This window comes from Symphodus melops (genome assembly GCF_947650265.1).
Source record: "Symphodus melops genome assembly, chromosome: 22".
Lineage (NCBI taxonomy): Eukaryota > Metazoa > Chordata > Actinopteri > Labriformes > Labridae > Symphodus > Symphodus melops.
Window position 1 is genome coordinate 16,016,885 of NC_136712.1, and position 26,381 is coordinate 16,043,265.

The 26,381-nt window shown below is 42.1% G+C and overlaps 2 protein-coding genes across 6 annotated transcripts; one reads left to right on the top strand and one right to left on the bottom strand.

Annotated features, from left to right (window-relative positions):
• Positions 1-1,266: 1,266 nt before the first annotated feature.
• pik3cg (phosphatidylinositol-4,5-bisphosphate 3-kinase, catalytic subunit gamma) lies at positions 1,267-20,540 on the bottom strand. 3 transcript variants are annotated; one of them, XM_079334587.1, is made up of 25 exons: positions 20,405-20,540; positions 16,511-16,581; positions 15,046-15,265; positions 14,789-14,960; positions 14,448-14,710; positions 13,036-13,122; positions 12,834-12,934; positions 12,561-12,730; positions 12,284-12,471; positions 11,454-11,561; positions 11,255-11,336; positions 9,753-10,176; positions 9,557-9,655; positions 9,257-9,396; positions 8,109-8,170; positions 7,845-7,988; positions 7,542-7,623; positions 7,063-7,166; positions 6,759-6,905; positions 6,596-6,686; positions 6,392-6,522; positions 5,180-5,291; positions 4,845-5,002; positions 4,473-4,554; positions 1,267-4,239 (listed from the first exon to the last, which is right to left on the bottom strand). In XM_079334587.1, the coding sequence occupies exons 3-25, from the start codon at positions 15,256-15,258 to the stop codon at positions 4,040-4,042; spliced, it is 3,360 nt and encodes a 1,119-aa protein (XP_079190713.1). In that variant the 5' UTR covers positions 15,259-15,265; positions 16,511-16,581; positions 20,405-20,540; the 3' UTR covers positions 1,267-4,039. The 3 variants fall into 3 exon arrangements, with proteins under 3 accessions (XP_079190713.1, XP_079190714.1, XP_079190715.1); XM_079334588.1 differs by lacking the exon at positions 20,405-20,540 and adding an exon at positions 18,045-18,068; XM_079334589.1 differs by lacking the exon at positions 20,405-20,540 and adding an exon at positions 16,657-17,293.
• Positions 18,211-26,374, top strand: LOC306817599 (HMG box-containing protein 1-like). Of its 3 annotated transcripts, none has more exons than XM_079334612.1 (13): positions 18,211-18,262; positions 19,224-19,302; positions 20,411-20,518; positions 20,600-20,795; positions 21,271-21,391; positions 21,636-21,747; positions 21,903-22,015; positions 22,222-22,378; positions 22,456-22,600; positions 22,673-22,791; positions 23,261-23,438; positions 23,511-23,652; positions 23,726-26,374. In XM_079334612.1, the coding sequence occupies exons 2-13, from the start codon at positions 19,230-19,232 to the stop codon at positions 23,741-23,743; spliced, it is 1,482 nt and encodes a 493-aa protein (XP_079190738.1). In that variant the 5' UTR covers positions 18,211-18,262; positions 19,224-19,229; the 3' UTR covers positions 23,744-26,374. The 3 variants fall into 3 exon arrangements, with proteins under 3 accessions (XP_079190738.1, XP_079190740.1, XP_079190739.1); XM_079334614.1 differs by lacking the exon at positions 18,211-18,262 and adding an exon at positions 18,301-18,462 and having other exon boundaries at positions 19,227-19,302; XM_079334613.1 differs by lacking the exon at positions 18,211-18,262 and adding an exon at positions 18,587-18,718.
• The last annotated feature ends 7 nt before the right edge of the window (positions 26,375-26,381 follow it).

Here is a 26,381-nt window from a genome sequence, read left to right on the forward strand (position 1 = left end):
TGAAGTTTCTTCATTTCAAAAACTATAGCATTGCTTAAAACCCAAAGGGACAGTGAAAAAAACTCCATTACAGCAATGTTATTCCATCTGTGGACTGAATATAAATCTGCCTGTCTTCAATTTTTCAGACTGATTCCTTGAAGGTATTGTTTGGTTTCTCAAGCTCAGTTGTCACTCAGGTATGAAACGTGGAAAAAATAACCAAATACTTCAACAACTGAAAGACTGCTGCAGAAAGACAGGAAAGAAAGGGAAGCAAGATTTTGTAATCCATTCACAATTTTGCTCTATTCACTGTCATGATTTTCTGAAGAAGCCTGCATTCAAAGGCTTCTTAGGCATGCTGAAAAGCTGACATTCAGAGCAAAGAAAGAAGCCTTAGAGCTATGTGGAAATGAGGAGGATCTTTTTAATCCAGTTAGACCTCTAGATCCTGAACATCAAAAACAAACGCAGCCGTTTATTGACACAAAACACAGAGACGTGAAAGGCACGTGTTCTTCCTGCTGTTCGCTCACACCCACTCCTCTGAGGAAATACTGCGTGTAGAGTGAAGTGATGCAACGAGTTCAGCAGGAGAGGGAAGTTTAGGATGAATGTTTGATATGTTCCAAGTTTTGAGACTTGTGACTTTGGATGAAGGCTTGTGATGTTGCCCCACCTTGTGGCTAAAGTGCATTATCACAGTTGATATATATTACTCTCCTTTTCAAGAATTTTAACCAAGTCTCAGTCAGAGCTCCGTAAAACATTTGTGTAAAGTTTCTTGCTCTAAATCCACTTTGAGCATGTCTATAAACCCCTCTATTTCAGCCCTGCTCAGAACAGGCTGTTTCTTCGTCTGTAGTTTTAAATATGTAAATGAGCTGTGTATGACCACGCCCCCTCTCTGGAAGGGCTCTGGCTTTCTCACTCCATGTCCTATTGTTTACAGTGAGATGGCAGACTCAGAGGGCAGAACTAACGCCTAGCTGTCAGAGTGTCACCCACATAAGTGGATACTGCCCTTTGTGATGTCATAAAGAGAAAATCTCCAAACAGCCTGTTTGAGCAAACATTTTCTGGAGCAGACAAAAGAAGAAGAGGTCTTTTGAAGGCAAATACGTCAGATAATATTTAAGATTTATACAAATGAAATAAAATACAACAATTAAGAAACAAAGCACATCATAACTGGTATAAATAATCTAAAATTAAATAGTCCGATACGACATAGAAAGTCAACATGTTCAAGTTGATTAATCTGAAGAATAAACAATGGAGAACTTTTGCACCAGTAATAAAATTTATTACAAAAAAAGATTTGAATCATTCAGACACATTTTGTAAAGAATCTTTTTAAATACTGATCAGTTTGTGCTTTTATTTTTGACTTAAATGAAACTTCAATGTTCACAGAGTAACAATAAACTCAGATTCCATCACTTTTGAATCAACAATGTCACAGAGTCAAGTCTCGTTCTGACAAAGCCTTGATCCAGAAATGTGTGGATATTGTACTTTTTCATCTCAGTCATCTCAAATTGAAGATTTGTTTCCTCAATGATTTGGCATTTTAAAAACCTTTTAGAGTAGGGCTACCCGATAAGAGGCAACTGACCAGCAGTCACTGAAAGCCCCCAACAAACCACCGTACAAGATCATCGGCCGTTTTCATCTATGTACTCCTGAACTCATCTTTACAGGGGGACTGCTTCTGACCAGTTAGTCAAGAGAATATCTAGTTAGACCCTGAAATGTAACAACAACCCTAAATGTTATAAAAAAAAGTAATATAAAGTTATTACATTTCGGATCAGGCAAAAAGTTACTACACTTTGGGCTCACCATTTGGTTCCATTATCGCCCAGTTATTACATTTTGTGTAGTTGATACATTTCGGGGCTGTTCACACGAACTCCTCACAGCTGGAGACGATCCCTGTCTGACAGGAGGCGGGGCGAGCGGTCTCCTGAGGTAAGACATGACCGAATCAACAGAGTCTGCTATACATCGCAATAATGAGAATATTTGCCTTCAAGGCAGGTGAAGCCCGACTGAAAAATGTGGTGTTTGCGTTCACTTCTACAGCTCCTCCAGCCAATATGAGAAGTTTTTCAGTAGTTTAAAAAGCCCTGATATCGACACATGTGCAGCATGATAATCTTTGGCTTAAAATACTCATGTTTGGGGGAATTTAAATGTCAATAGAACTGTTTCTTTCCAGATGTGTAAGAAGTGATATTGATAGGGAAAAGAAAAAAAGAAGAATAAAACTCCAATGCTGATCCCTTCATCTTCCCTCTCTGGTAAGGAAACTAATTAATAATTAAGAACTTCTTAAACATCGTACAGTTAGACCAAATAAATTAAAACAACAAACAAGGTCATGCTCTTCAGTGCAGTAAAAACTGTGTGACACAAGCAATGTATTTCAATCCAAACAATGAGCAGGAAGTCTGTGAAAAATGTGTTTCCTCAGCGTGCAAAGAGATCAAAACATTGCCTCTTCACTCTCCTTTATATTCAATCTGCACTGAAGAAAATAAGGAGAGAAGACTGCACACTCACTTGTAAATATGCTCATACTGTCTATGCTGCTGGGAATGGAGCGTTCTGTAATTTTCCAGTGATCAGGTACAGCATATATACATTCAGGGTTAAGAGACATTATGTTATTAATGTATGAAGATGCCAAATGTTCATGTATGCATGACTCAACTTTGTTTCAATAAAGAGAGAATTACAAAAAAATATGTTAAAACTGTTTCTTAAAAATACACGTCGTCAGTAAATGCGAAATTGTTGAAGATGAAAGAGAAGATGTGAACTGGTTTAAAAGCTTTGATAATGTCTCTTCAGTAGAAAGTTTGACTTGGTCTGAGCAGTGTCTCTGACAGTCGCTCCTGTTGTTGCAGCTTTAATTCTTCATGATGTCTTTCACATTTTTTTTTCAGTCACTCTTAGAAACTGGGGTTCCAGCATCTCTCTCAGCTGGTAGCTCAAAAATCACAAACTGTGTCTGAAAGCGCAGACTTTCATACTATAAAATAGTATTAATATTAATGAATGAATTCTGAGGGACGTCGTCCATCTGTTCCTGCAGGGGGCGCTGGAGGCTCATCATCAGCAGCAGTCTCCATGCTGGTGATGCTGTCTCAGCCTAACTTTCAGTCAACCTAAGGACAGACTGAGAGCTGGAGTTGAAGCAGATTTTAAGCCTCTTGACCAACTGTTACATCGTGCCCACCATCATGTCAGCTAAACGCCTGACTATGGATAAGATTTTATCGTTTTCAAAATCAGAGCCTTTAAAAAAAATTCCCATCATTGTGTTCCAGTGATGACAAAAACCAATCAGACCTTTTTCTTTTTTTTGCACCAGGCAGTAAACATGTTGGCTTCTGCTGTAAAAAACATCTTTTTTCAGTTATGCTGCATAAGTGACTTCCTGTGTTCCTGGAGCCAGCCTCAAGCGGAGGATTTTGCACTTCCCCACTGGGTTCATTTTTCTAGACCTGAGGTTACCTGAGTAGGATTTGAAACCAGAAGATTTCGTTTTGTGTGTGCGAGAAACACCTGGATGTTTCGTAGATCGGCCAGAATTGCATATACTGGTCATACTAAACCACCCTACTTGTAGCTCTCAGATTGTCCAATCACAGAGCTCACCGGCCGGCTGCTTAAAAAAAACTGTCCTGAAATACTGTAATATTAAACTGACTACGTAGCTGTATTAGTGCGTTTGCATATTGTTGTTGAATTATATTTACAGGTCGACCGTCGCACCTGAAGTTCGCTGTGTGACCCATATTTCAGTTTGTGGCTACTTGCTAATGGCATGCTAACAGCTGGGTCAGTATGCAGTATATATATTTTGAGTATGTAGAATGTAGTTTTGGACACAGCCTCAGTATTTCCATATTTTCTGGGACTTTCCTGAACCTTCTTGTACGTCTCTAATTTACATTTAAAAGCAGAAGTTACTCAATAAAAATAAACAAAATAAAAAAAACAAGACAGGTTAAACACTTCATCCCGGCTAATTCTGACAGATTCCTTAGGTTGATCTTTTCTCCACACCCTGTTTGATCCCCAGCACCAAGTGAACAAACCAGTTAATCTGAACCATCCAGCCTTTTTCCCTGCAGATCTCGATCTGGTCCAGCAGGTGGCGCTGTGCCTCGTCCTCGCTGCGCCCAACAGTGAGGGCCTCCCGGATGTACTCAATGTCCTCCTTACTGGTCAGCTGAGGCATGCCTGACAGTTAGATTAAAAAAAAAAAAAACAAGACACGTGTGAGCTTTCATCAAGGGAAATAAATTTGAGTTAAAAGTGAAACTCATCCAGGTTCAAACAAGTAAGCCAGTTTCACTTTTAATTCACTAAATGTCGCGGTGTGAAGACAAATGTCCATTTTAAATAAAAGAGAAAAATGATTAAATAAACTTAAAGAATGTTTTTTGTTTTTTTTAGAAAAGGAGGTCGTATACCGGTCATCAGCATCATGGAGAAGAGGATGATGAGCAGGTTGGTGTGGTGCCGAAGAGCCAGGTAAGCCTTTACACACACGTCCTAAAACAAAGATACAGGATGTAAAACACAAATATATATGTAAAATACATGCAGCTAAAAAAACAAATCTACCTGCAACAATAGTGATAAGATGTTAGCGACAGTGGCTACCCCCACCTTCATTACTTTAACCCCGTGCTGAGTTTTGGGAGTATTTCTCCTACTGATGACCTTTCTTATATATGTTACTAAAATCTTGGATGCATATTTGTGCAAGTGTAAATGAAGATGAACAAATTCCCGCTTAAGCCTTCAAAATATCCTCAGGAAAAAAATCACATGTTGTGCACCTGGAATTTCTGGAAGTGGGGGCTGCTTTTCTTTCCTGACGTTCCCATGACGTACAGGAAGTCTGGCGTGAGTACGAAGGGAACCCACTCCTTACTGATTCCCATGAAACTCTTATAATTCCCCAGGATGTGGCCGAAGTCGATGTGGAAGAGGTTCCCTGCAGAAACACAAAGGATGTGAGTCTTGTGTTTCTTTAACGTACGGAAGATGTTGATCAATAAGAGCGACAAATAAACGATCGAACGTGAACACTTGATCGTTCTATTTGAAACAAAAGGTCATGTTTCCGTCTGTGTCATCGTCAGATGGAAACACAGACGTTAGACGACTTTACCTGACTCAGTGATCATGATGTTGTCATTGTGTCGATCCCCGATTCCCAGGACGTAGGTCGCCACACAGTAGCCACCACAGGAGTACAGAAACCTCTCCACAGCCTGCTGGAACTACACACAGAGAAAAAGGTTTGATAACGGTTTGTTGCACTTCAAAACATTTTTTGCTGAATATTCCCTCTGGAATAATTTACTTCTGTGTATAGCCTGAACAAAAGCTAAAGGAGCAATATGTAACTCTGACACCTGGTGGTTGAAATATGTACTGCAGTCCTAATTCAGTCTACCCTGCTCCCCCCTCCCACGACTCGATGTGCATGCAGGCTGCCATGTCGTGGACACTGAAGCTCTGCATCGGCCTGTTTTTCTAAAACATCTCTACTATGTATCCTAGTTTTACCACGGCTCTATGTCGATGAGCTTTTTAAAAAAAAAAATGCAAAGGCTTTCATCTCTGAAACACCTGTTGGTTTGCGTGGGAGGGGGGGTCCTACGGTTGTGTGGGGGTGCCTTAAAACTGCCTACCTGCTCTGGTCAAAACAAAAACCAAAAACATTCTGGAGCCAAATCAAAACTCAGCAGGAGAACAGACATCATCCGATCATTTTCCTCAGTAGATTTCTTTCAGATTGGCTCTTTGAGACTCTTTGGTGACTTTTCTGCCTCAAGATAGAAATGTGACATCAATGCATGTGAGCCAACTTCACTTTTTAAACCGTCACCCCTGTCAGGACACAGACGGGTGCAAGGTGAGCGCCGAGCATGACGACGACATCTGAAACCAGCAATGATCAGTTGTGTTACTCTGTGCACAGCTCTCTGGCCTTCACTGCTGCAACATAAAAAGAAGGAGGGCTGCAGGTGTCTGAACTAAAAGCAGATTGTGTGTGTGTGTGTGTGTGTGTGTGTGTGTGGGTGTTTGTTGTGACAACAGCAAAACCCCTGAGTTTCACTTCCTTACTGTCCTTCAAACTGCTTCATGCTTCCTGTTAACGTCTGCCACATTGACATGACAACTTAAGAAAGTTCATTGTTCAAGAAGACGTTCAGGAAAAGAAAGGTGGATGTGTTTTTGTTCGTGGTGTACCTGTATCATACATATTGACATTTTATCTCGTTGCGAATGAGCTGGCGGTGATGTGTGTGTGTGTGTGTGTGTGTGTGTGTGTGTGTGTGTGTGTGTGTGTGTGTGTGTGTGTGTGTGTGTGTACCTTGTCCTCGCTGACACACTTGTCTCTCAGCCACTGATTGAGGATTTCGTCTTTAAACGCTCCGGTGCTTCCCACCACACTCTGCTGGATGTTAGCGATGGTGGTGGCGTCCTTCACGATCTCAATCATACCTTTGGGAGGTCAGGAACAAAGATCAATACCACGGAGCGTCTTGTACGTCCAACTAACCTGCGAACAACTGACCGATTCTGTTCCCAGTGGAGATGCAGCCGTACGGGAGCAGACAGAGATCCAGAGATTCAGTCTCCCAGATGGACTCCATGATGAGCAGAATCTGGAGGGGACAGGAGAGGACGCTCAAAGAATCCGTCCTTAACTCTGTCTGTCAGAGTGTCGCGGTACTCACCTGCAGGATGAGCATGTCCTGTCTGAGGTCGTCTCCTTCTTTGAAGATGATGCCGATGGGGTCTTTGGACAGGGTGGTGGGGTCGGCTCTTTTAAACTGCAGCCACAGAGGCTTCTTCTTAGAGGCCATCACTTTACACTGCTCGATCTGAAACGGATTTTCAAAATAAAAACAAAAAACACATTTACACATCCAGTTTTCATTTTTTCCTTCTCACTCTGAAAAATCAAACGTGCTGTCAAACGTTGTTCTTCTTTTTTACTTGCAGACACACAGGTGCTGATGCGTATGGATTGACACTCACCAGCAGGACTCCAGCTCGGAGTCCAGGGTCATAGGGGACTCTGAAACTCTCCGGTAGACCCGACAATTGCAGAGTCTCCAGTTTCTGACGCAGCTGAAACACCACTGGCAAAAGGAGCACAGCTTTACTCTCATTGCCCCATGACATGTTTCAAACATGAGGGATGAAATCATTTCAAATACTGTTTTTTTTTTTTTTACCAGGTCATAAGCTGAGCCTAGAGCACATCAGAAACAAAGAACTGATTGTCAGTCAGCTGCAGCAGCAGGAGTTCAATTAAGCAAACACGCTCCTTCTGAATCTTTGAAGATCACAAACCTAAGATGTAAAAAATGTTTTGCACATTTTTGATGAAACTGTGCATTAGTCAACTTAACATCTTGGTATCTCACCAAGGAGAACCAAGAGGTATAAACATGTTAGCATGATCTGCTTGTAAATCTGCATGATGGCCTGAAACTTTCCTTTGACTTTCTCACCTTGAGCTGTGATGTCACACTTGTCAGCCGATGTTGCCTTCATCTCTCTGGTGACTTTCTGCAGAGCCTCAGTCAGCTCCACCTGCAAGCATCACTTTTTAGTCACTGAGAAGTGGACGGCGAATGTCTCATCTTATGCCTCTAATCTCCTCCAACAGTGTAGATGAAAATATTTGATATTACAATGATTACAGTCTAGGCCAATCAAGCCCATTACTTTGGTACTTTGCAGTACAAATCCTTCCATGCACACACAGTTTTATTCAAGGAAGTGTGCAGAAGACCTGAATCCTTCATGCAGACCTGTTTCCTGAAGTCCTGCAGCATGTCTTCCCCGCAGCCTCGGAGGTAGGCCTCCAGCAGGACAGCATACCTCTGCTGGTAATGCATGGACTGAGCGATCTCGCTGCGCAGGAACCAAAAGAGAAAATGGCCGATGCGCTTACTCTGTGGAAAGAGAGAGAGAGAGAGAGAGAGAGAGAGAAAGAAAGAAAGAAAGAAAGACTGCAGGTTTATGACGGATCAACTGGACTACATCACTCCGACAGGTAACAGACAGCTGCTCACCCTCAGCGCTCTCTTCAGCAGGAACCTGACCAGGGCGCTGTCATGATAAGGCTCAAACTTGACTGCCTGCAGGACAAAACAACAAAGACCAGACAATGGGAAACTCAAACATACAAAACCAAGCACACATTTGGACTCACGTGAACCCCTCTTAAAGAACTGTGAATTCTGATTCCTTTTAAAAAAAAATAAAAAAGTTAAGATGTGGTATTTTAGAGAGTCCAGTTCTTTCTGCTTTGTGTTTATTTCTAAGTACAGCAAACGTTTGTGCTCATCAACTGAAAGTGAGTATGGACACTTTCCTCTAAGAGACCACCTAACCATGCTTTGTGAACACAAAGTGTCCAAGGACTCACAACAAATGAAATGTTGCTCAACAGCGTTCCTCTAAGTTTCAGAAGACAGCTGGAGTTCAGAGGTCACACTGTGAGGAGCTAAAGACTGCAGCGTGAAACACACCGAAAACTAAATGAACACACCGACATCAGCTCGACATGTACTGACCCTCACAGAGTTAAAGCTGTTTACAGCCTAATGCAGACGGCTTTACTTTAACTCTTACATAATATTTACTCATTCTGGAGGAGAGAATGTAATTCATCATAATAAACACTCTTTGTACACAGTATAAAGGAATCTACTGTTCATACACGGTGGAATACGTTTATGTTATTTAACTTTCAGATATGTTCACAGGATGGAGAGATAGCAGTGTGAGTCATTTCCCCATCAGACCAAAGGGCCTTGTGTTTTGCTGATATCTCATCACGTTCATGCAAAGTTCACCGCAGAGTCACATCAGGCTAACGCGCTGTGTGTGCGGCCACTGAGCTGCTCCTTTCCATGAAGCGACGAAATACTGGAACTGTGAATCAGCTGGGACGGAAGAATAACTGGGAGGGTTGAGCTTTGAGTTTTTGCTCTGGGTGACAAAAGTGCCAGATATAAGACTCTGAATCACCAATGTGTGAGCTAGTAAGGGCGAGAAAAGTAAATAAAAGTGACTAGCTAAAACTTAGCAATGAGTCAGAATCATTTTTTTCGTTGCCAAGTACATTTACATATACAAAGAATCAGTCTTGGTGTATTGGTGCAAAAATTTTCTATTTCACAAAAAAAGAGAGAGAGAGAAGGAATGTGAGGAAGACTCGCCTGTACAAGCTGCAGAAGGTATCTGAGCACGTCATCATCCTCCAGAGTCTCCAGTTTCCTGACAGCCATGGAGCGAACCTGAGCGTCTGAGTAGTGACAGTCCAGCAGCTGCATGGCCAGACCCACATCCAGACCACTGAGCAGGAAAGATGTGCGAGGGTGAGACTATGAAGGGCACGCACACGCACACGCACACACACACACACACACACACACACACACACACACACACACACACACACACACACACACACACACACACACACACACACAAGCTTCAGTTTGACTCCTTTTACCTGCTGTCCCACGCACTGCTGCGCTCCAACAGGCGGTGCGTTGCCAACACATCCTCCTGTTTCCCCCACCGGACAGATCCCAGCAGCTTCGGGTAGGCCCTGAAGACATGAAGAAGAAGGTGATAAAAATGTCCAGCACTAACATCAGGGAACATCTTAGTGGACAATTTTGTAGAAAAAAGCACAAATAAAGCACCTGGGGTCACGCATGCACTCGTGTCTGAAGTGCCACAGCAGCTCTTTGTCCTCAGGACTGAGCGGGTGCAGCGGGTCGGTCGACACAATAGCCCCGAACTGTTTCTTCAGGTGGTTGGGCATCTCTCTCTGACCTCGCTCACCTCCCTCCGATTCCTCACTCCCTGCATCTCTGCCCGTGTCCCGGCTCTTGGGCAGCACCACGGGGTAGCAGTACTTGTCCAGTAAAATGGCGATGGCCATGCTGGAGGCCTTGTCCGGGTTGGTGGCCGAGGTGAGCTTGTCGGCGTTTATGCTGCTGCTGCTCTCCTCGCTCTTCTCGGGCATTTTCCACATGTGGAGGATGAACTCGCCCTGGCGGAGAAGAGAGCGGTGGTCGATCAGGAGAAGGTTGACGTAGTACAGGAGGCGATTCTTTGTCTTTCCTGAAACGTGGGGGAGACAGAGGGATGAGAGCCATGCCTTTAACATTCTCACCTTGATACACAGACGGAACATAAGAAGTGGGCGGAGCCTTTTGGTTTTATTTCTACAGACCAGCAGGGGGGCGTTTCCATTGGTTGTTTGGCTGCATATGAGCGAAGTTCGTCGTCTGTTTTGGTATCTTTCATTAAAGGAGGAGGATGTAACTTTCAAAAATACGGCGTTTGTAGTGATACCACAGGGCAGTCAGGCAAACTGCACCTGTAACCTGACGCATGCGCTCCCTCGCGTGCTCGTCCTACGTGCTCGTATGGCGTCATCATCGGCCCTGACCTGCTGGATATTTACCAGCGTCATGTTTCCAGAGGAGGTAAGTGAGAGTCTGTGTGTGTCATTCTCCATCCTACAGACGACACCGCCTGAGAGCAGGAGTGTGTGCTGTGAGAGCTCCGAGAGAAGTGTGTGCTCTGGCTGTGCAGGTGAAGATCAGGAGTGAGTGATGGAGTTTGCACTTTGTACTGTTGGTTTCTGTAAGCGCAGCGGAGTGAGGAGGATGGTGAAAACGCAAATAAAATGACACTTCCTGGAACTTTGACGGAAAAATCAGACCGGGGCAAAAATGTATACAGACAACCCAGATAGACAGTGAACATCTACTGTTTCACATCAGTTAAACGTTTGCATATTAGTGGGCGATAAAAAAACTATTTATAAAAGTAAAAAGTTAAATGTAGATGTATATCAATCATTTGGCTGCGGCATTTTCGAAATGTAATGTTTTCTCGTCTTTCCTCGTTTCTGTTCATCTGGTTGAGAAGCTGCAGGCGGCACTCAGCTGCTCCATCCATGTTATTATGTAGTAGTTTATGGTCCAACATGGTGTTCCTTTTATGAATTTAAGAGCAATTTAGATTCAAATCTACCACACAGAAGGGTGTATTTTAGTGCACAGATACTGGAGACAGATGTGTATCCATCCCGTCACTTTGTGTTCCATACAAACAAAACATGAAGCTCCAAATGGTATTTGTCAAACCAAAGGGCGACGTCCACTTTAACATGTTAAATGTGTCTGAATACCTTCATGGCTGCCTGTTCCTGCCGTGTTATCCTGGTAGCCTGAGCCTGCCTTGGAGTTTGGTGTCTGCTTCCCACAGACCACCTGAGTGCAGACGGACTGAGATCATTCTCTTTGTAAGAACTGTATGAGCATCTGATGCACCTCATAATCATCATTAAAAAAAAAAAAAGCGTGATGTATTGTGCGTGAAATGTTCACCTGAAGGTTGAGGCGTGCTCCTTTAGGCAGGTCCTTGATTTTAATGTTAAACTCCAGCCAGCAGTTCCACAGCACCTCTTCATTGAAGGTTTTCGAGGACGTCCTCTCCTGTGAGAGCGAAAGCAAGAGTTACAACAAACTCCATTAATCGGGAAGATGTTCAGAAAGTCACTTTAAGGCGTTTATGTGCAGCCAGGGAAACCTGACAGTGCGCTGGTGTCGCCTCCCTTTTTGGCGTCATCGTGCCATGATGTCAGTTTTGTTCGCAGAGATTGATCAGTGCAATGGCAGACGTAACCAAACGAGTGCTGGTGTTATTGTCGCTAAATGGACTCTCACAGGCTGCTGCTAAATCCACAAACGTGAAGTCACAATTTTTCAGTGTAATTTATTTGATGTGAAAAGGGAAAAACGTTCATGTTTGTTGGCGATCACGATGGAGTGTGTGGCTCGAGCTGCAGTTGCCAGTTTACACCACCAGAGGGATTATCGCAGGGCCCAATAACATCTCATGTCTCCACTTGAACTGATGAACTGTCAGAGGCTTCATGTGCGAGGCGTGTAACACTCATACTTACTCTCCCGCCATGTTGACGAGCACCGGCGTCTGATTGGACAATTTTCAAATTCAAATTCAAAAAACTTTATTTGTCCCCGGGGGGCAATTCAAGGGCAGCAGATAACGACTTTGTTCATGAAACGGTCATCGCAGGGTTAAGGTCCACATGTCAAGGAAACCCTTTCTGGGTAACAAATCAGCTGTTGTTTTTTTCTCATCTGTTGAATCTGAGGTCAGAGGTTAGATGCTGACAGGATGTTTCTTCTGTTACCTGAGCTAGAAGCTGCTGGCCGTGGAAGATGCTGGCCTCGATAAAGACAATAAAATCTGGGATTTTGGGTAGAGATGGGATGTCGATCCCCAGCACCTTCACTCTGAACTTCCTGTTGCAGTCCCACATAGAGATGGTGAACACTCGCTCGTGGTCCTTCTCGTCGATCGTCAGCTGCTCGTGGGTCCCTGACACACGGGGGGAGAGTCAGGAGGAGACCTGGTCAGCCACCATCAAACATGCACTTAACAAAAACAAGATCCTTCTCTTAACTTACCTGCCACTCCTGTGCAGTCATCCACCTGGGCCCAGTCGTCCTTCTGGACCAGATCCAGGTCTGGATTAGGGGGCTTCTCCAGAACCAGATGGATCTCCTCTCCGCTCTTCAGACACTGACGGATCCAGTTGAAGTTCAGCAGCGGTTTATCCCCGTACAGATACTCCTCCCTGTGTGAGCAAACACTGAAGACGTCACTCTCACAAACTCTTTCGATCAATATAAACTCTACGAGAGCAGCTTTAATAGGTTCATCCTCCTGGAAGACTGTACCTTCCACACACGCGTAGCACAAAGTCGGACTCACACGTGTCGTCAGGGATACCTAGCAAAACTCTCTTGTTTGCTATCTTGGTGAAAAAGCTGGTCAAAACCTGGGAAAGTAGAAAACTGTCAAGTCAGACTTCAACCTGGGCCGCCTGCTTGAAGGACTTCTGCCTCTGCACATGTAAAGGTCATCACTACATCACTGTACCTGTGCTGGCGTGTCGTCGATGGAGACCTTGATGGTCTGGCTGACCGTGCTGATGTGGATCACCACCAGGATGTGGCTGTTACTGATCTGCAGGGGGAAACGATTCAAACAAGGTCAACGAAGGAACGTCCCAGCAAGTCAATAAGGGAATAAATCAGAAACATATGTTTGAGAAATAATTCAAATCTTGGTTGAACAGACATTCTTTGCGTTCATCATTCAAAGACGGTTCATAAAATCAGATAGAATAAAATAAAACTGTTAGGTCAATAAATGAGGCTCATACAATAATCATGAAACTCATTACACCAACATTAATGTATTTTAATTAAAATATTATTTCCTGGAAGTGATCAAAGTCAAAGGAGTTTTTTAAACAGCAAACTGTTGATGCTCCAATGTTTGAATCTGGTATCATAACCAGAATGAATGTTTCAAAATTCAAGTAAAACCTTTAAAAAACTTATGATGCTCTTTACTTATTGTATTGATGCATATTTTTTTCTACACTTATATTTTTATCTATTTTATTTTTTTGCACTGTGTGATTTTCTTCTGCTGTCCTGCTTTGCTGCTGTAACACTGTAAATTTCTCCGCTTGCGAGATGAATAAAGGATTATCTTATCTTATCTTAAAAGTCTGTATTTCCTGTCATGTCACGGTTTAAACTGCAGGTCGATGTCTAAAATCAACCGTCAGAGAAGAAAAGATTGCTGATGGACTCCGGTCGCTAACTGCTCTAAAAATTGTGCATCATTTTGCTCCATCTAAGAGCTAGCATATTGAGCTAACGATGTGTCTGCGCCTTTACTCTGGTTGTTGTTTTCTGTTGAAGGATGTAAAATGAGTTTCACTTTTCTGGGGCAACTCAAAGAAAGAAAAAGAAAAAAGAGAGCGATGAAACCTACCGTAAAGATGGTTCTCCTAAACACCCAGAAATACTGCGGTGCAGTTACCACCAACTCTCAGCAGATGTTTTTTTTTTTCGTTTTTTTTTTGCTCCACTCTAACTGTGCGTGGCTATAAGCACTGTTGTTTGTGAATTAGACTCTTTTTTCCAATGGTGATCGTGCTCATAGAAAAGGGAAAACATTTTCCTTAAAGGTCTGCGTTATTGCTCATTTAAATATGTGATATCAGCTCATTTAAATATGTGATATCAGCTCAGGCGCAAAGAGACGCTAGCGGTGCATTTTACCTGTTCTTTTTTATTCATTTGAAGAGGTTTATTGGAAGTTGTATGTTAACAGAAAACATCCTTTCCAGCTTTCCTAAAGACCAATCTGAGTCGTTACATGAAGGGACTTTTTTTCATTTCAAATCATCTGGTAACAGGTACAATTATTGCAAACGACAAAAAAATTAAGTTGACTTTTTATCTGGGAAAATTGCATTTTTGTGACGCGCTCACCTTGCTCAGCAGATGTTCAGGCAGCGGCTTGAGGGTCACCCAGGGGTCCATGGAGTAGAGTTTGGGGTCTCGATCAGACAGCTCAATGCGTCGGGGCGTCAGCAGCTTCCTGCGGGTGAACTCCAGCTCGTCGTCGTGCACGTTGCTGACGTCGGTCACGTCGTAGCCGATCAGGTAGTTGAGGTAACGCTGGTACTGCTGGGACTCATCTGAGGGCTGCGGGCGGGGAACCAGCTGGATCCGGCCCACGTCTTTCTTCAGTGCTTTTAAATAAAACAACGTGTTTTATGTGTTATATGTAAACTGCTTTCTGAATGTCATGTTTTGTCACTGGTTGGTACCTCTCCAGTAGCGGATGCAGTCCAGCGTCTGGAAGACCTGGTGTTTGTCGTAGATCTCACACAGGTTGCCTTTCTTCTGGTAGAGCAGGATGCAGTGGTCGGGAGAAAGGCGCTGGTAGAAGTCGGGACATAGGTTTAAAGTCACCGCCTTCATCCACACCTGAGCTTTCACCTGGACAGCAAACGACAAGAGCAGCTAATCACACTGAAGCCACGAGAAACAGCTTTTTATTTTTACCCAGGACAAACGAGGAGACCTGTTCCACTGTCCAGTTTCCAGCCACCTCCAGCAGCAGGGTGTCATGGCTGCTCCCGCCCCGCACCACGCTCGGCAGAACAAACTCCACGGAGATCTGATCCATGGAGGAGCAGGAGGACGAGCTGATGGCTTTCTTTCTTCTCCTCCTCCGGGTCTCTTCACGCACAACTTTGGGCTCTTCGTCACTCAACTGGATCTGGTCCCCGTCCATCGCCTAGCTTGTAGGGCCGGCAAATCAAACACATTCAGTTTCACAGTACAAACAACATTTAAATCAACTCCAAAATGATTCTAAGTCACTGAGAGTAATTGACATTTTGACTTTCAATCAGAGTAATTAACTTTACTTGTTTATTTGACATAAAATGCAGCATCTTTACTCTTATTGTGCCACAGTGAGGCTGTAACAGTTTGTTGGTGAATTGACTGTTTGACTACGAGCAGGACGAACAGGCCGACGATAATGACATCACGTTATATCGTCTCTGTCAGCATCCTTTGCATTCCTCACCACTGCACTCTTGTCTTCAGTTTGAACACATCAGATTGAGATGAATGTTTGTTTGTGTGTCAACAGGCAACTGCTAGGGGCCCCAGGCGAGTAGGGGGCCCCCACGCGACTGAAACCACAGCATTGACTCAAACTGTGCACATTTAGCAATGACAGTAGAAACCAACGGACCACTGCTGCACAAAGAGAACAAATGTAACCAGAGTCAAATCCCTCAATGTGCACACATATTGTACCGGGCCCATACATCTGATCCATATTGAAAGTTAAAGCGGAGGCCCATAGAGATCTTTCACACTGTCTTTTTAAGTATTGACTTTCAGATACTTTGTTACCCTGCTGTTTTCATTGTTTTCTTTTTCTGCTGAGTATCAGCTCATTACTGCACTGCAACTACATATTTTGTGAGTTATGTGATTCTATCTCATTTGAATAATTTCTGATTTTATTCTTTGATAATTTAATTGATTTAGATTATAGTCTAAACCGTTTTGTTTTTGTTTTTTTGGCTTTTAAAAGTCCTTTAACTGCTGGGAGCGTGTTTAATACTGTAAATAAATCTGTCTTTACTGTAAATAAAATAAATCAAGGAATATCCAAAGAGCGGTGTTAAACATTTCCTTTTTAAATAAACTGATAGCATTCATTTCTGCCTGCTGTCAGAGGATGTAATGGCTGCAGTTTCCCTTCTGCTTCTTCTCGCACATCAGCAGAGGAAGTTTACAAAGCAGGAAGCAAAAGTCGACTCAGCATGGATGGAGCTATAAGCGACACTCCGCTGTTTTCAACTCTGACAACTACACAATAAACTCAGCAGTAACAATAACAAAGGGCTGACCCTGAGAGGAGAGATACAGTCTGAAGAGCAGCCGCCACATAACGTGGTTAGTCTGTAGGAGATATAACGGTACAGCTGAGGAGGAAACAAGATAATAATATTCACATGACTCACCAATGAACGCTGAAGGCAACTAAATCCACACTGTGAGGCGAAAGTTTCGGCATTTGTGCAACATGGAGAGACTAAAACACAGAGGAGAAAAGTTGTTGTGAAGTTTGAAGTAGGCTGTCTGAACTAAGGAAACGCAGCTGTACAACTCAGGAAGGATGTCAAGCTAGCCGGATAACTTTAAGTCGCCACAATAAGAACTGTACTTCCGGCTTTTCTCTTCAAAATAAAGCATGACACCTGTTTACCACGTTCTTCAATTTGGGGTGATTATAATATTCTGAGTGTCTATATGAAGGGATTGAAAAGTTAATTTACAGAGTTAAAGAGCAAAAAGCAGCGTGAGCGTTGGGGAGGTTCAATAGTACAATTATAAAACTATTATCGTTAAATATCCTCACAAAAAATGGGCATTTGATCTTTGCTTTGTTTTATGTCTTCGTATATGTGCAATTTTATAATTTAAGTATTTTTTGTTAATCGTTTTTACATCATTTGTTAAAGAAAACTTTTAATGTTAATATTTTTCTGCTTTTGCCTATTTTCTGTTTTTCAATTTGAATTGTTTACGTCCCTTGTTATTTATTTGTCTTGTGAAAGAGAAGGCAGGCATTTATTCTTCTTTCTCCGGACAGATTTTGAATAACTATACACTTTAACTGAGTTTCATAAATAAAATAATATTGTTTTATTTCATAGATAAGTACCGGAAGTGCCTTTGTTATCTTGTTAAACTTAACAGGTTCTAATTTTTATGCAATTATTCAATACGGCCGCTAGAGGGCAGTTGACACTCTTAATAAAAAATATTCTTGACGAAACTTTGTTTTATACACATACTGTAAATATTCCTGTTTGAGCGGAGCTTTTTAATTATTCCTGAAACCTTTGAAACTTTAAATTATTGTGTTCTCAAGAATTGATGCTGCTTGAATTTCCCTCGGGATCAATAAAGTATCTATCTATCTATCTATCTATCTATCTATCTATCTATCTATCTATCTATCTATCTATCTATCTATCTATCTATCTATCTATCTATGCATGCTTAAAGTGTAAACACGTTTTCTCATCGTCTTTTAGATACTATATTTTTAATGCTCCATCATATTTGACTTGTTTTCTGACTCGCTGAATTGATCGGATTACAGGCGTCACAGTGTTGCTTTTTGATCTTGAGAGAAGATTCCTCTCAGCCTCTGGTTTCATGAAAGGATGTTACTCTATCTGATTATAGCCTCACAGTTTTTTTTCTGCCTGGAGCATCTTGCATCATATTACAAATGGGTTTTTAGGGATATTTATGGGTTTTTAGGGATATTTATGGGTTTACACTCGAGGCAAGAAAGTCTCTGAAACGAAGGAGAGGGACATTTTCTTTCAACTTTTATATTTACAGTTTTCACCTGAAACAACAGGCTTATAGTTTAATTTTGTGTATATGACAATAATAACGCTATTTGTCGGCTGCTTATTATTATTATTATTATTATTATTATTATTATTATTATTATTATTATTATTATTATTATTATACCTTTCCACACTTACAACCCGCCCTTCCTTCTGTTTCCTAAATGCTGCCTGTTACCCACCCAATGTTTATTGTTGTGGTAAAGAAAATGAAGTCTGCAATGAACTGACCAATGAGGAGGCGATTAGCCCTTGATTGGCATCTGATCCGGCCAATAGGATCGCTGAGAAGTCAGCGTTGATACCAGCCCCCCCTTATTCGCGTACAAGGCGACTGTTTTGGTGAGTTAAATGGAAGTTCATTGAAATCTTTTGCGGCTTTAAAAACGTCTAATTTAAGAACTGATTCGACCATGTGAATGATTCACTCCTTGACTTGACCCTCGGTGAAAGATGTGGAGCTGACAGTGTTTATTTGTGTTGTTTTGGAGGCAGTTTGTCTTCTCTCCCCGTCAGGCTTCATTGTTGCCTCTCAGCTGTTTGTTAAAGTCTTTGCGCAACACGTTGCCTCGTCATTTTTTGTCACATTTAGCCACACTTTCACACCCCGAATGTCACAGTTACCGTCCGTGTGATTGTTTGTGAAAATACAGAGGATAAATCGGTGTCGTTTCCGTGTCCACTTTTATTTAAACGCCACTTTGTTGCGTCGTGATCACAAAGTAACACTTCCTCGTTTGAAGTTTTTTTAAAGGCTCACACACTTTGGCATCGACATCATTTTATCACGACACTATAGTGAGTCAATTCTGTGCGGCAACGTGCTGTGTTGTTTAGTGATTTTGAAGTATTTTCTATTTTAATGTGTTATCGCTGCTCTTCTCAGCACTGAATGAATGGACTTGTTATGCGCATGCGTGCACGATCCCAAAGTTTATAAACAAGAGGGAGTCACATGACGCCAGTATTGTGAAATAGATAAGACTGTACATGTTCTTCTCATGTTTATTGACACGATTGTAACGGAATATTATCACTTTATGTGAACAATTACACCCATATACCTCCATTTAAAAACGTAAACATAAAATTTCGGTTATGTCAGTGTTAACCCTGTATCACCCTGTGTCTCCTTACAGGAGCTATGTCACCCCAACTATTTACAGCCTTTACATTACTGCTCAGTGAAGGATTACGTTTCTGTGCATGTGTGTTGGTGGAATAGTTCCAGGTGCTTATTTTTAAAGTTACTTTGCTGAAACAGTCTAAAAAAAGTGAGTACAGTACTTTCAGTATGTTTCAGGAGGTCATGGTGTGGGAGGTGGTGACCCCCAAACATCCGAGAGAGGAGTTGGACTCAGAGCCTCAGGGTGAACACACAGGTAATGTGACCTGTAGACAATATGTCCTGTGAAGTGACTGACACCCACCCTTTTAAAGGGAAACACACTGATCTGGTCATAAAGTCTTAGTTTTAAATGTAATTGTTCTTAACTGTCAAATAATTTAAATTGTTATGTTTCTTGTGAGTGTAACTTGTGCAGGACTCCCTTGAAAAAAAAAAAAATCCACTTATAGATAATAGGTGAAAAATCAGTTTTTGTTTTTTCATATTCATAAAAATGTTTTTGTATTTGATTAGAAATGTTTATTCCCAACATCTACCACTGGAAGTCTTAGTTCTTTTAAATCAAGGTTGAGGGCTCACTTGTTCACAGCCTTCCATTAAACTATTGTTTTTAATGTGTTTTCTGTAACTGTGCACTGTACATTTCACTCGTATTTCTCATAACTCTTGTTTTAGTTTTAGCTTGTGTGTGAGCCCTTCGTCGTCATGCTTTACATGTCGCGTGTGAAGAACCTTGAATTTCCTTTTTGCTGAAATATTCACTATAAATAAACGTGCCTTTCTTTAATAAAGAGAAGTGATCGTACGCACTGATGAAAGATAGAAAAAGGGACAATTCAACAAGGAAAAGCATAACATCAAATAAATGGTTATTACAGTAATTTTAATAATTCTAGAAACTTAACGTCTTTAGGTACAATCCGTGAAATGTAAGGCGTGTTTTTCCTGTCACGTCAAACAGATTCTGTAACAGGCGCGTCACTTTGAGAGTGACGAGATCGGGGTATTGATCTTGAGCTGGTCCTGGTTTTGAGCCATCTTTATTTATTTGATTTTTGTAGTATAAGAAAAATCAGTAAGAATAAAGACCAGACAGGTTAGCCAAGACTTCCTGGTTGATGGTTAAAGCTCAGCAACTGATGTAAAGTCAGAAGATTGCGTTTAAGAATTTGAGGAAGTTGGGATGCTTGTTATTCACTTCAGTAATCCTAATTTAGGATAATGACGTCAACTTTGAGGCTGGTAATCCTTAAAGGCTTTTTTCCTAATCAGGACCTTAACCTTATTCACCGTGGTTACCAAACTACAAAGGATGACTTCGTGTGTGTGTGTTGCATTGACCCTGTTTGTCTTACCTTCAGAGGTGATGATGGATGCAGACGGAGACCAATCACATGAGCTTCTCTGCTGTGAGGAGAGCCTCTCCTCCTCGACAGGATTCCCCACCAGTGACAGCTACATGGAATACGGTACATTACACGAGTGTGCTTTAGCTTCAGACGGACAAACAGAAGTGATAACGTTAACACCACAGCTTTCTTTTTTTTCAGACGACCTCCCTGACCTGCAGGAGGTCCAAGAGGAGGCGGTGCTAATAGCACCTCCTGTCTACCAGGTGGGTGTGGGTGTGTCTCACCTGGAACAAAGTGCACACGCCCAGCCGCCGGACACACACTGGCTGACACAGCTGGCTCACATCGCCACTGGGCCCCAGAGCCCATTGCTACAGGAGTCTCGTCACAGCAGGTGGGTAGACTTTAGGCTCCTCCCTTCCTTACGAACTAAAACAGATGCTATGGATTTTTTTCCCCCCCGAAACATACTATGATGAAGTGCTGGCTTCTCCATCAATAACGCAGCAGCCATGTTTTTTGTTGTTTTTTTTTCTCTTCCAGAGCGGTTTGTTTTTTTTCCTTGACCTGAGAAGGCATTTTTAAGTCGACCTCACACGGCCCTTTTGCCTCTTGCCTGTAAAACTGATTCCTCCTGACGTTAAAACAGCCTTCACATTTTTCTCAAAAGCTCCACACAAGTAGAATCCTGGTCAAACTAGGATAAATACTGAAGATACTTTTGAAAAATGGAGAGAGCACAGAAGACCGGTGCAGAGCTGGCTAAACACTGAAGCTTCAGTGCACGGCAGTGACTGCAGTGTCTATTTTAAACACTAAATGTCAGATTTACATATTTCTCCGTTTGTTGTCACTCGTGTCTCTTTCAGCTCCTCGTCCGTCTACCTCTCCAGCACTAATCTACATTCCTACGCCCGACCTCCCCCCTCTCCTCCCGGCAGCACATCGCCGCCCACCAGAGGTCACGGCAGGGAACGTCGACGCAGAAGGGTACAGCTCAAGTTTACCTGCTAAACTCTGCTCTGCATTATGTTCATGCTAAGCTTTGTGGCTTTTTATGTAAAACTCCTTCCTATGAATGACTCCAGCTCTGTGTCATAAAGCTGTCTCTGCAGGTCAACACTGAGCTGCTGTTCTTGTTTGTTTGGAGCTTACAGTTGACTTCGCAGCAGCTGTTTGTTTTCCCGTTAATCTCATATGTAGCTGACATAGCTGCCACTTTCATTTTTAACAGAAGAGCAGTGAATGTGGTTCTGCAGTGTCAACCAAATCCTCCCTGTCAGACGATGAAGACATGGGCTGGAGCTTCTCCTGGCCCCCCACAGCCTGGCACTGCTTCCTCAAAGGTCGGTGCACGAAGCTCCGCAAAAGAGAGATGATGTCCTCAAACTGGGTCACCTCTTCTTCTTTTTTTTGTTCGACAAGAAATAAAAGGAAAAAAGTGAAAAAAGAAAAAAAAAAGTGACCACATCGCAGCTATTCTCTGTTTTTTTTTTTTTAGGCACTCAGCTGCGTTTCCACAGCGGCTCTAATGTGGAGTGGCAGGACGTCGAGGACATGGACCCTGCTGAGGTAGAGGACTCTGCTGATGAGGAGCAATCCAGATCTCTGAAGGTGCATTATGCAAGAAGCTTAAGGCGGCACTTAGACTGTCAGACTTCTGAGTTCACTGTGTGCTTATGTTTGTTCTCCACCTCGTGTGCATTGTCATTTTTAATGCAGTGTGTCTGGACACTTTGTCAGTTTTAGTTCAGTGTAGGATGAAAGGTTGTTATCAGAAGTGAACAGAACCTTTTAAAAACCTCTTTGTTTCTCTGCAGAGTTATGGCTCTGAAGGTCTCCAGCTGGTGGAGAATTCAGAAATCGTGGTGTTCGGTCAGGCCGTCTTGCAGCTGACGTTTGACCCCGGATCATTCGGACAGGCGCCTGTGACCACCCGCTGCCAACTGGATCACCCGTTCTATGTCAAAAACAAAGGTAGGAGTGATGATGAGAAACGTGCAGAACAGTTCTTCATATCAAAGTTTTTTTAACACTCTGTCACTTTCTGTCAGGGTGGTCGTCGTTTTACCCAAGCTTGACCGTGGTGCGTCATGGGATACCGTGCTATGAAATGGAAATAGGAGGCGTGTGCCTTCCTCCGGGACACAGAGATGCCAAACAAATCGACAACTCGCTGGTCTTCGACACATTTAAGAGGTAAAAAAGACACATGCTGCATTCAGTTGGTATAAGTCAATACCTTTTTTTCATTTTGTGTGTTTTCCTCAGCTATGATTTCACTCCTCTGGACTCCTCTGCGGTGTATGTGTTGAGCGGTATGGCCAGAAGGCGGCGTACCTCCCAGTCCAGCGGGGGAGCTGTTTCTCCAGACAGAGACACGTCACAAGGTGCCAGACTTCTAGAAAATCAGCTGACTCTGTAATTGAGCAGAAGACTTTTTTAAAAACCGTCTACTGTACGAGTGTCTAAAATGCAGTATGCAGAAACTACGTGGATGTCACGTTTTTCAAAGAATCTTGAAAAGTATGCATCACACCAGACTTCCTCACGTTCTGTTTAACACAAAACACAAGTGCCAGGGCAGAAATCAAAATGAGTGAAAGCAACAGCTTGGAGAAATAATCCCAATCCGACCAAACCACACACATTTTTATTCTAAATAAAAAAAAAAAGATTTGAAGTCTTTGAGGCTTAAAGTGATAGATGATGATTTATTGGCTACATCTACCTTTTATTTACAGTTCATGACAGAGCCATTAAGAACAGGTGTTAGTATTCAAAAACACAGGAAGCTGGGTTGAAGATGCATCACTTTAAAATCACCTTGTGAACTTTGGAAACTTTTTCTTTCTACAGACACACACAGTCCCAGTCCCTCCCGCTCTCCTTGTCAAAAGCCAACCAAAAGCCATCCTGACAGCAAAGCAGGAAGTGCCACGCCTGTTAAGTGCAAGCGGCCAATGAACGCCTTCATGCTGTTTGCCAAGAAGTTCAGGGTGGAGTACACGCAGATGTACCCCGGAAAAGACAACAGGTGGGTGTTGTCTCCACGTGTTGTGTTTCTGTGTTAACAGTGACTTTAAGGAGGAGGGATTTTGTGTTTCAGAGCGATCAGTGTCCTCCTCGGTGAGCAGTGGAAGAAAATGCGAAGTGAGGAGCGTCGCGTGTTCACAGTACAGGCCAAAGCCCTCGCAGATGAACAGAAGAGGCTCAACCCAGACTGCTGGAAACGCAAACGTACCACCTCTGTAAGGACACACACACACACACACTTTATTTCTGTTTTTTGCTGCTGTCTAATTCTTCCTCCGTGTCCAACAGGGTTGCCAGGGAAACTAAGGCAGCAGAGAAGAAGAGGGCCTGTAGGAGTGCACATAGACAAACACACAAAGCAGCAATCTTCTCCTGATGTAAACATCAGAAGTGCCTTGAACTCCAACAGTATGCAGGGGCTAAATGTTACTTGTGAAAGAGGTATACATATTTATCTTGCATAATCATTATAACTTCTTCTGTAGTATGACATTAAGGCTACAGTGCACACTTGTGTCTCCTTCCAGGAACAGACATTTTTAACCAAACACATTGCATTTCATCCGTGATGGGAGTTTTCTCCTCGAGTGATTTTACAATGTGACATAGAAAAAAAAAAAAAAAAGAGATTCTGATGGTTATCAGTTTCTCACCATATGCTTGAAACAGGTGGAAGTTGTGGTGCTGTAGCATTTTAGTTCAAGTAGATAGATAATGTAGCTGTTTTTTCCAAATGATATATTATATAAAGATGTATTTACAACCTAGTTTTGCCCGATTGGCTTGCATTTGCACAGTGTGTTGCACAAAAGTAGAATATTTAACTTTGCTTTAATGTAATGTTTAGTTTTTAGACAAATGTTTTATTTACTTCTTATACAAATGTAACTTTAGTACCTTAAAGGCTTACTATGCGACTTTCTGAACATAAAAATATCAAAGTAAAATACACCAGAAAAAAAGAGTGAAGTCAAAATCCCTCAGGGTTTGTTGTTTGGAGCTCTGTGTTCACAATGAAGCTGATCGGCTAAGAGGCTCACCTCTCTCTGCCCCCACATGGTGGAAGAGAGACGGCCCGGCCTACTCTCTGTCTCACAGACGCTCATGAAACAGAGCATTAGTTTTATTTTGAAAGTCGCATAGTAGGCCTCAAACAAATGTCCAGCAGTTCAGTTGACAAAACCCCCCATTACCTCTTTAGAGGGCTTTTATTTTGAAAAACATTGTTAAGGTTCCCCTTCAGTTGCTTAAAAAACACTGGTTGAATTACTGCTGACCTTCAACAGAGCGAAGAGTATCATGCCTCTTGAGCTTTTACTGGTTTCACAGCTTTTGGATCGGACTTTATGTTAATGACTATTTAATGTCACAAGTGATTTAAAGTCACATGATACAGTATGTTGATGAAAATTATCATTATATCACATGGAGAAAAATGCTGTCAGCAAAATATTTACTCTAAATACAAGAATTCAGTCAATCTTTATTTGCATACCAAATGTTATCTCAAAAACCTTTACAAACAGCAGGTCCAGCCTGTACTCTTTATTTTATTACATTGGTATTACATGCGACTCTTTTTGACTTTAACAGATGCAGAGTGCCATAAAAGGTGTTAGGTTGTGTTTTATCTGAGTAAAGGATATTTGTGTAGCAGGCTTGAAGAGGGCTTTCGTTTCAAACAGATTTACTCAATGTCAACAAAAAAAGATGGCTTCAAGAGTGGCAATATGGAGTGGAGATATTTAGGTTCAAAGTTTGACTTACTACGTTCAATTTTAGATCATGGCAAACACTTGAGTTTGAAGAGATTTTGTAGATTGTTTCTATGCTTAAAGGTCCCACATTATGCAACTTAAACATTAGTTTCAGACAGTAATGTGGGTTCCTGGCCTGTCTACAAACCCCCGGATTATGAGGAAAGTCTTTGCCTGCTACTGTTTGCAAAAAATGTCAGCACAAATGACATCACAAAGTGCAGTAGCCCCTCCCCCAGGTGGGTGTCACTCCCACAGCTAGGTGTTTGTTCTGCCCTCTTAGTCTGCCTTCTCATCGCAAACAATAGGACATGGAGCGAGAAAGACTGAGCCACCCGAGCTCTTCCAGAGAGGGGGCGTGGTCAGACAGCTTATTTACATATTTAAAGCTACAGACACAAAAACAGCCTGTTCTGAGCAGGGCTGAAATAGAGGGGTTTATAGACATGATCAAACACAGGATCAGAGTGGATTTATAAAAACTTAACACACGTTCTAAAGAGCTCTAAACTTATTTAAATTTGTTGAAAAGGAGGATAAAATGTGACCTTTAAGCAAAATATCTACCGGATAACAGAGCTGCTGCTTCATTTGTACTAATAATGTGAGGATGTATTTTTTTTCTTATACAGCCATCAACAATGTTTAAACAATATAGACAAATTCAAAAAACAGTCATGTGATCATTATAAAACAGTCTGCCTGAAATCTTAATTTATGTTAATACCTGGTAAGTCATTAAATCAATATACCAGGGATGTGGCGCCTAGATGTGTGAGGCCTCACAAACTTGGTAAAAAGGCTTTGAGTAGCGTAGAAGCCTTGCTGCTTATGAAAACAGGAAGTTGATCTGTATCAGGGTTTAAGTGCCTTCAAAAAAAAGTGAAATATAATGGACATCCATCCAGGGTGGACACTCCTATTGTCACTGCATAACGAGGTTTATTCTAAATGCACTATATACACTTTATCTTATGCGACTGCTATAGTATAGTGAAATGGCAACAATTAAAGTAGTGTGATATAGATATTTTTGGTTTTCAGCTTTGTTAACCTGTTGGGGTTGTGCATTGATTGTTAACGTGCTTGTCTTTGCATATAATGTCATGTCCAGGTGCATCAGGGGAGACAATGCAATATCATGTGTTCCACGTTCAATAAAAGCACGATGCAAATCTGAGTGTGTG

Excerpts from the sequence above, each read along its gene's own strand:
- pik3cg (XM_079334587.1), bottom strand. The coding sequence starts at position 15,258 with ATGGACGGGGACCAGATCCAGTTGAGTGACGAAGAGCCCAAAGTTGTG. Across the intron at positions 9,656-9,752 it reads GAGTGCATGCGTGACCCCAG|GGCCTACCCGAAGCTGCTGG; the intron begins GTGCTTTATTTG and ends TCATGTCTTCAG. Across the intron at positions 7,624-7,844 it reads TGCAGGACTTCAGGAAACAG|GTGGAGCTGACTGAGGCTCT; the intron begins GTCTGCATGAAG and ends TGATGCTTGCAG.
- LOC306817599 (XM_079334612.1), top strand. The coding sequence starts at position 19,230 with ATGGTGTGGGAGGTGGTGACCCCCAAACATCCGAGAGAGGAGTTGGAC. Across the intron at positions 21,748-21,902 it reads CTGGCACTGCTTCCTCAAAG|GCACTCAGCTGCGTTTCCAC; the intron begins GTCGGTGCACGA and ends TTTTTTTTTTAG. Across the intron at positions 22,379-22,455 it reads GTTCTATGTCAAAAACAAAG|GGTGGTCGTCGTTTTACCCA; the intron begins GTAGGAGTGATG and ends ACTTTCTGTCAG.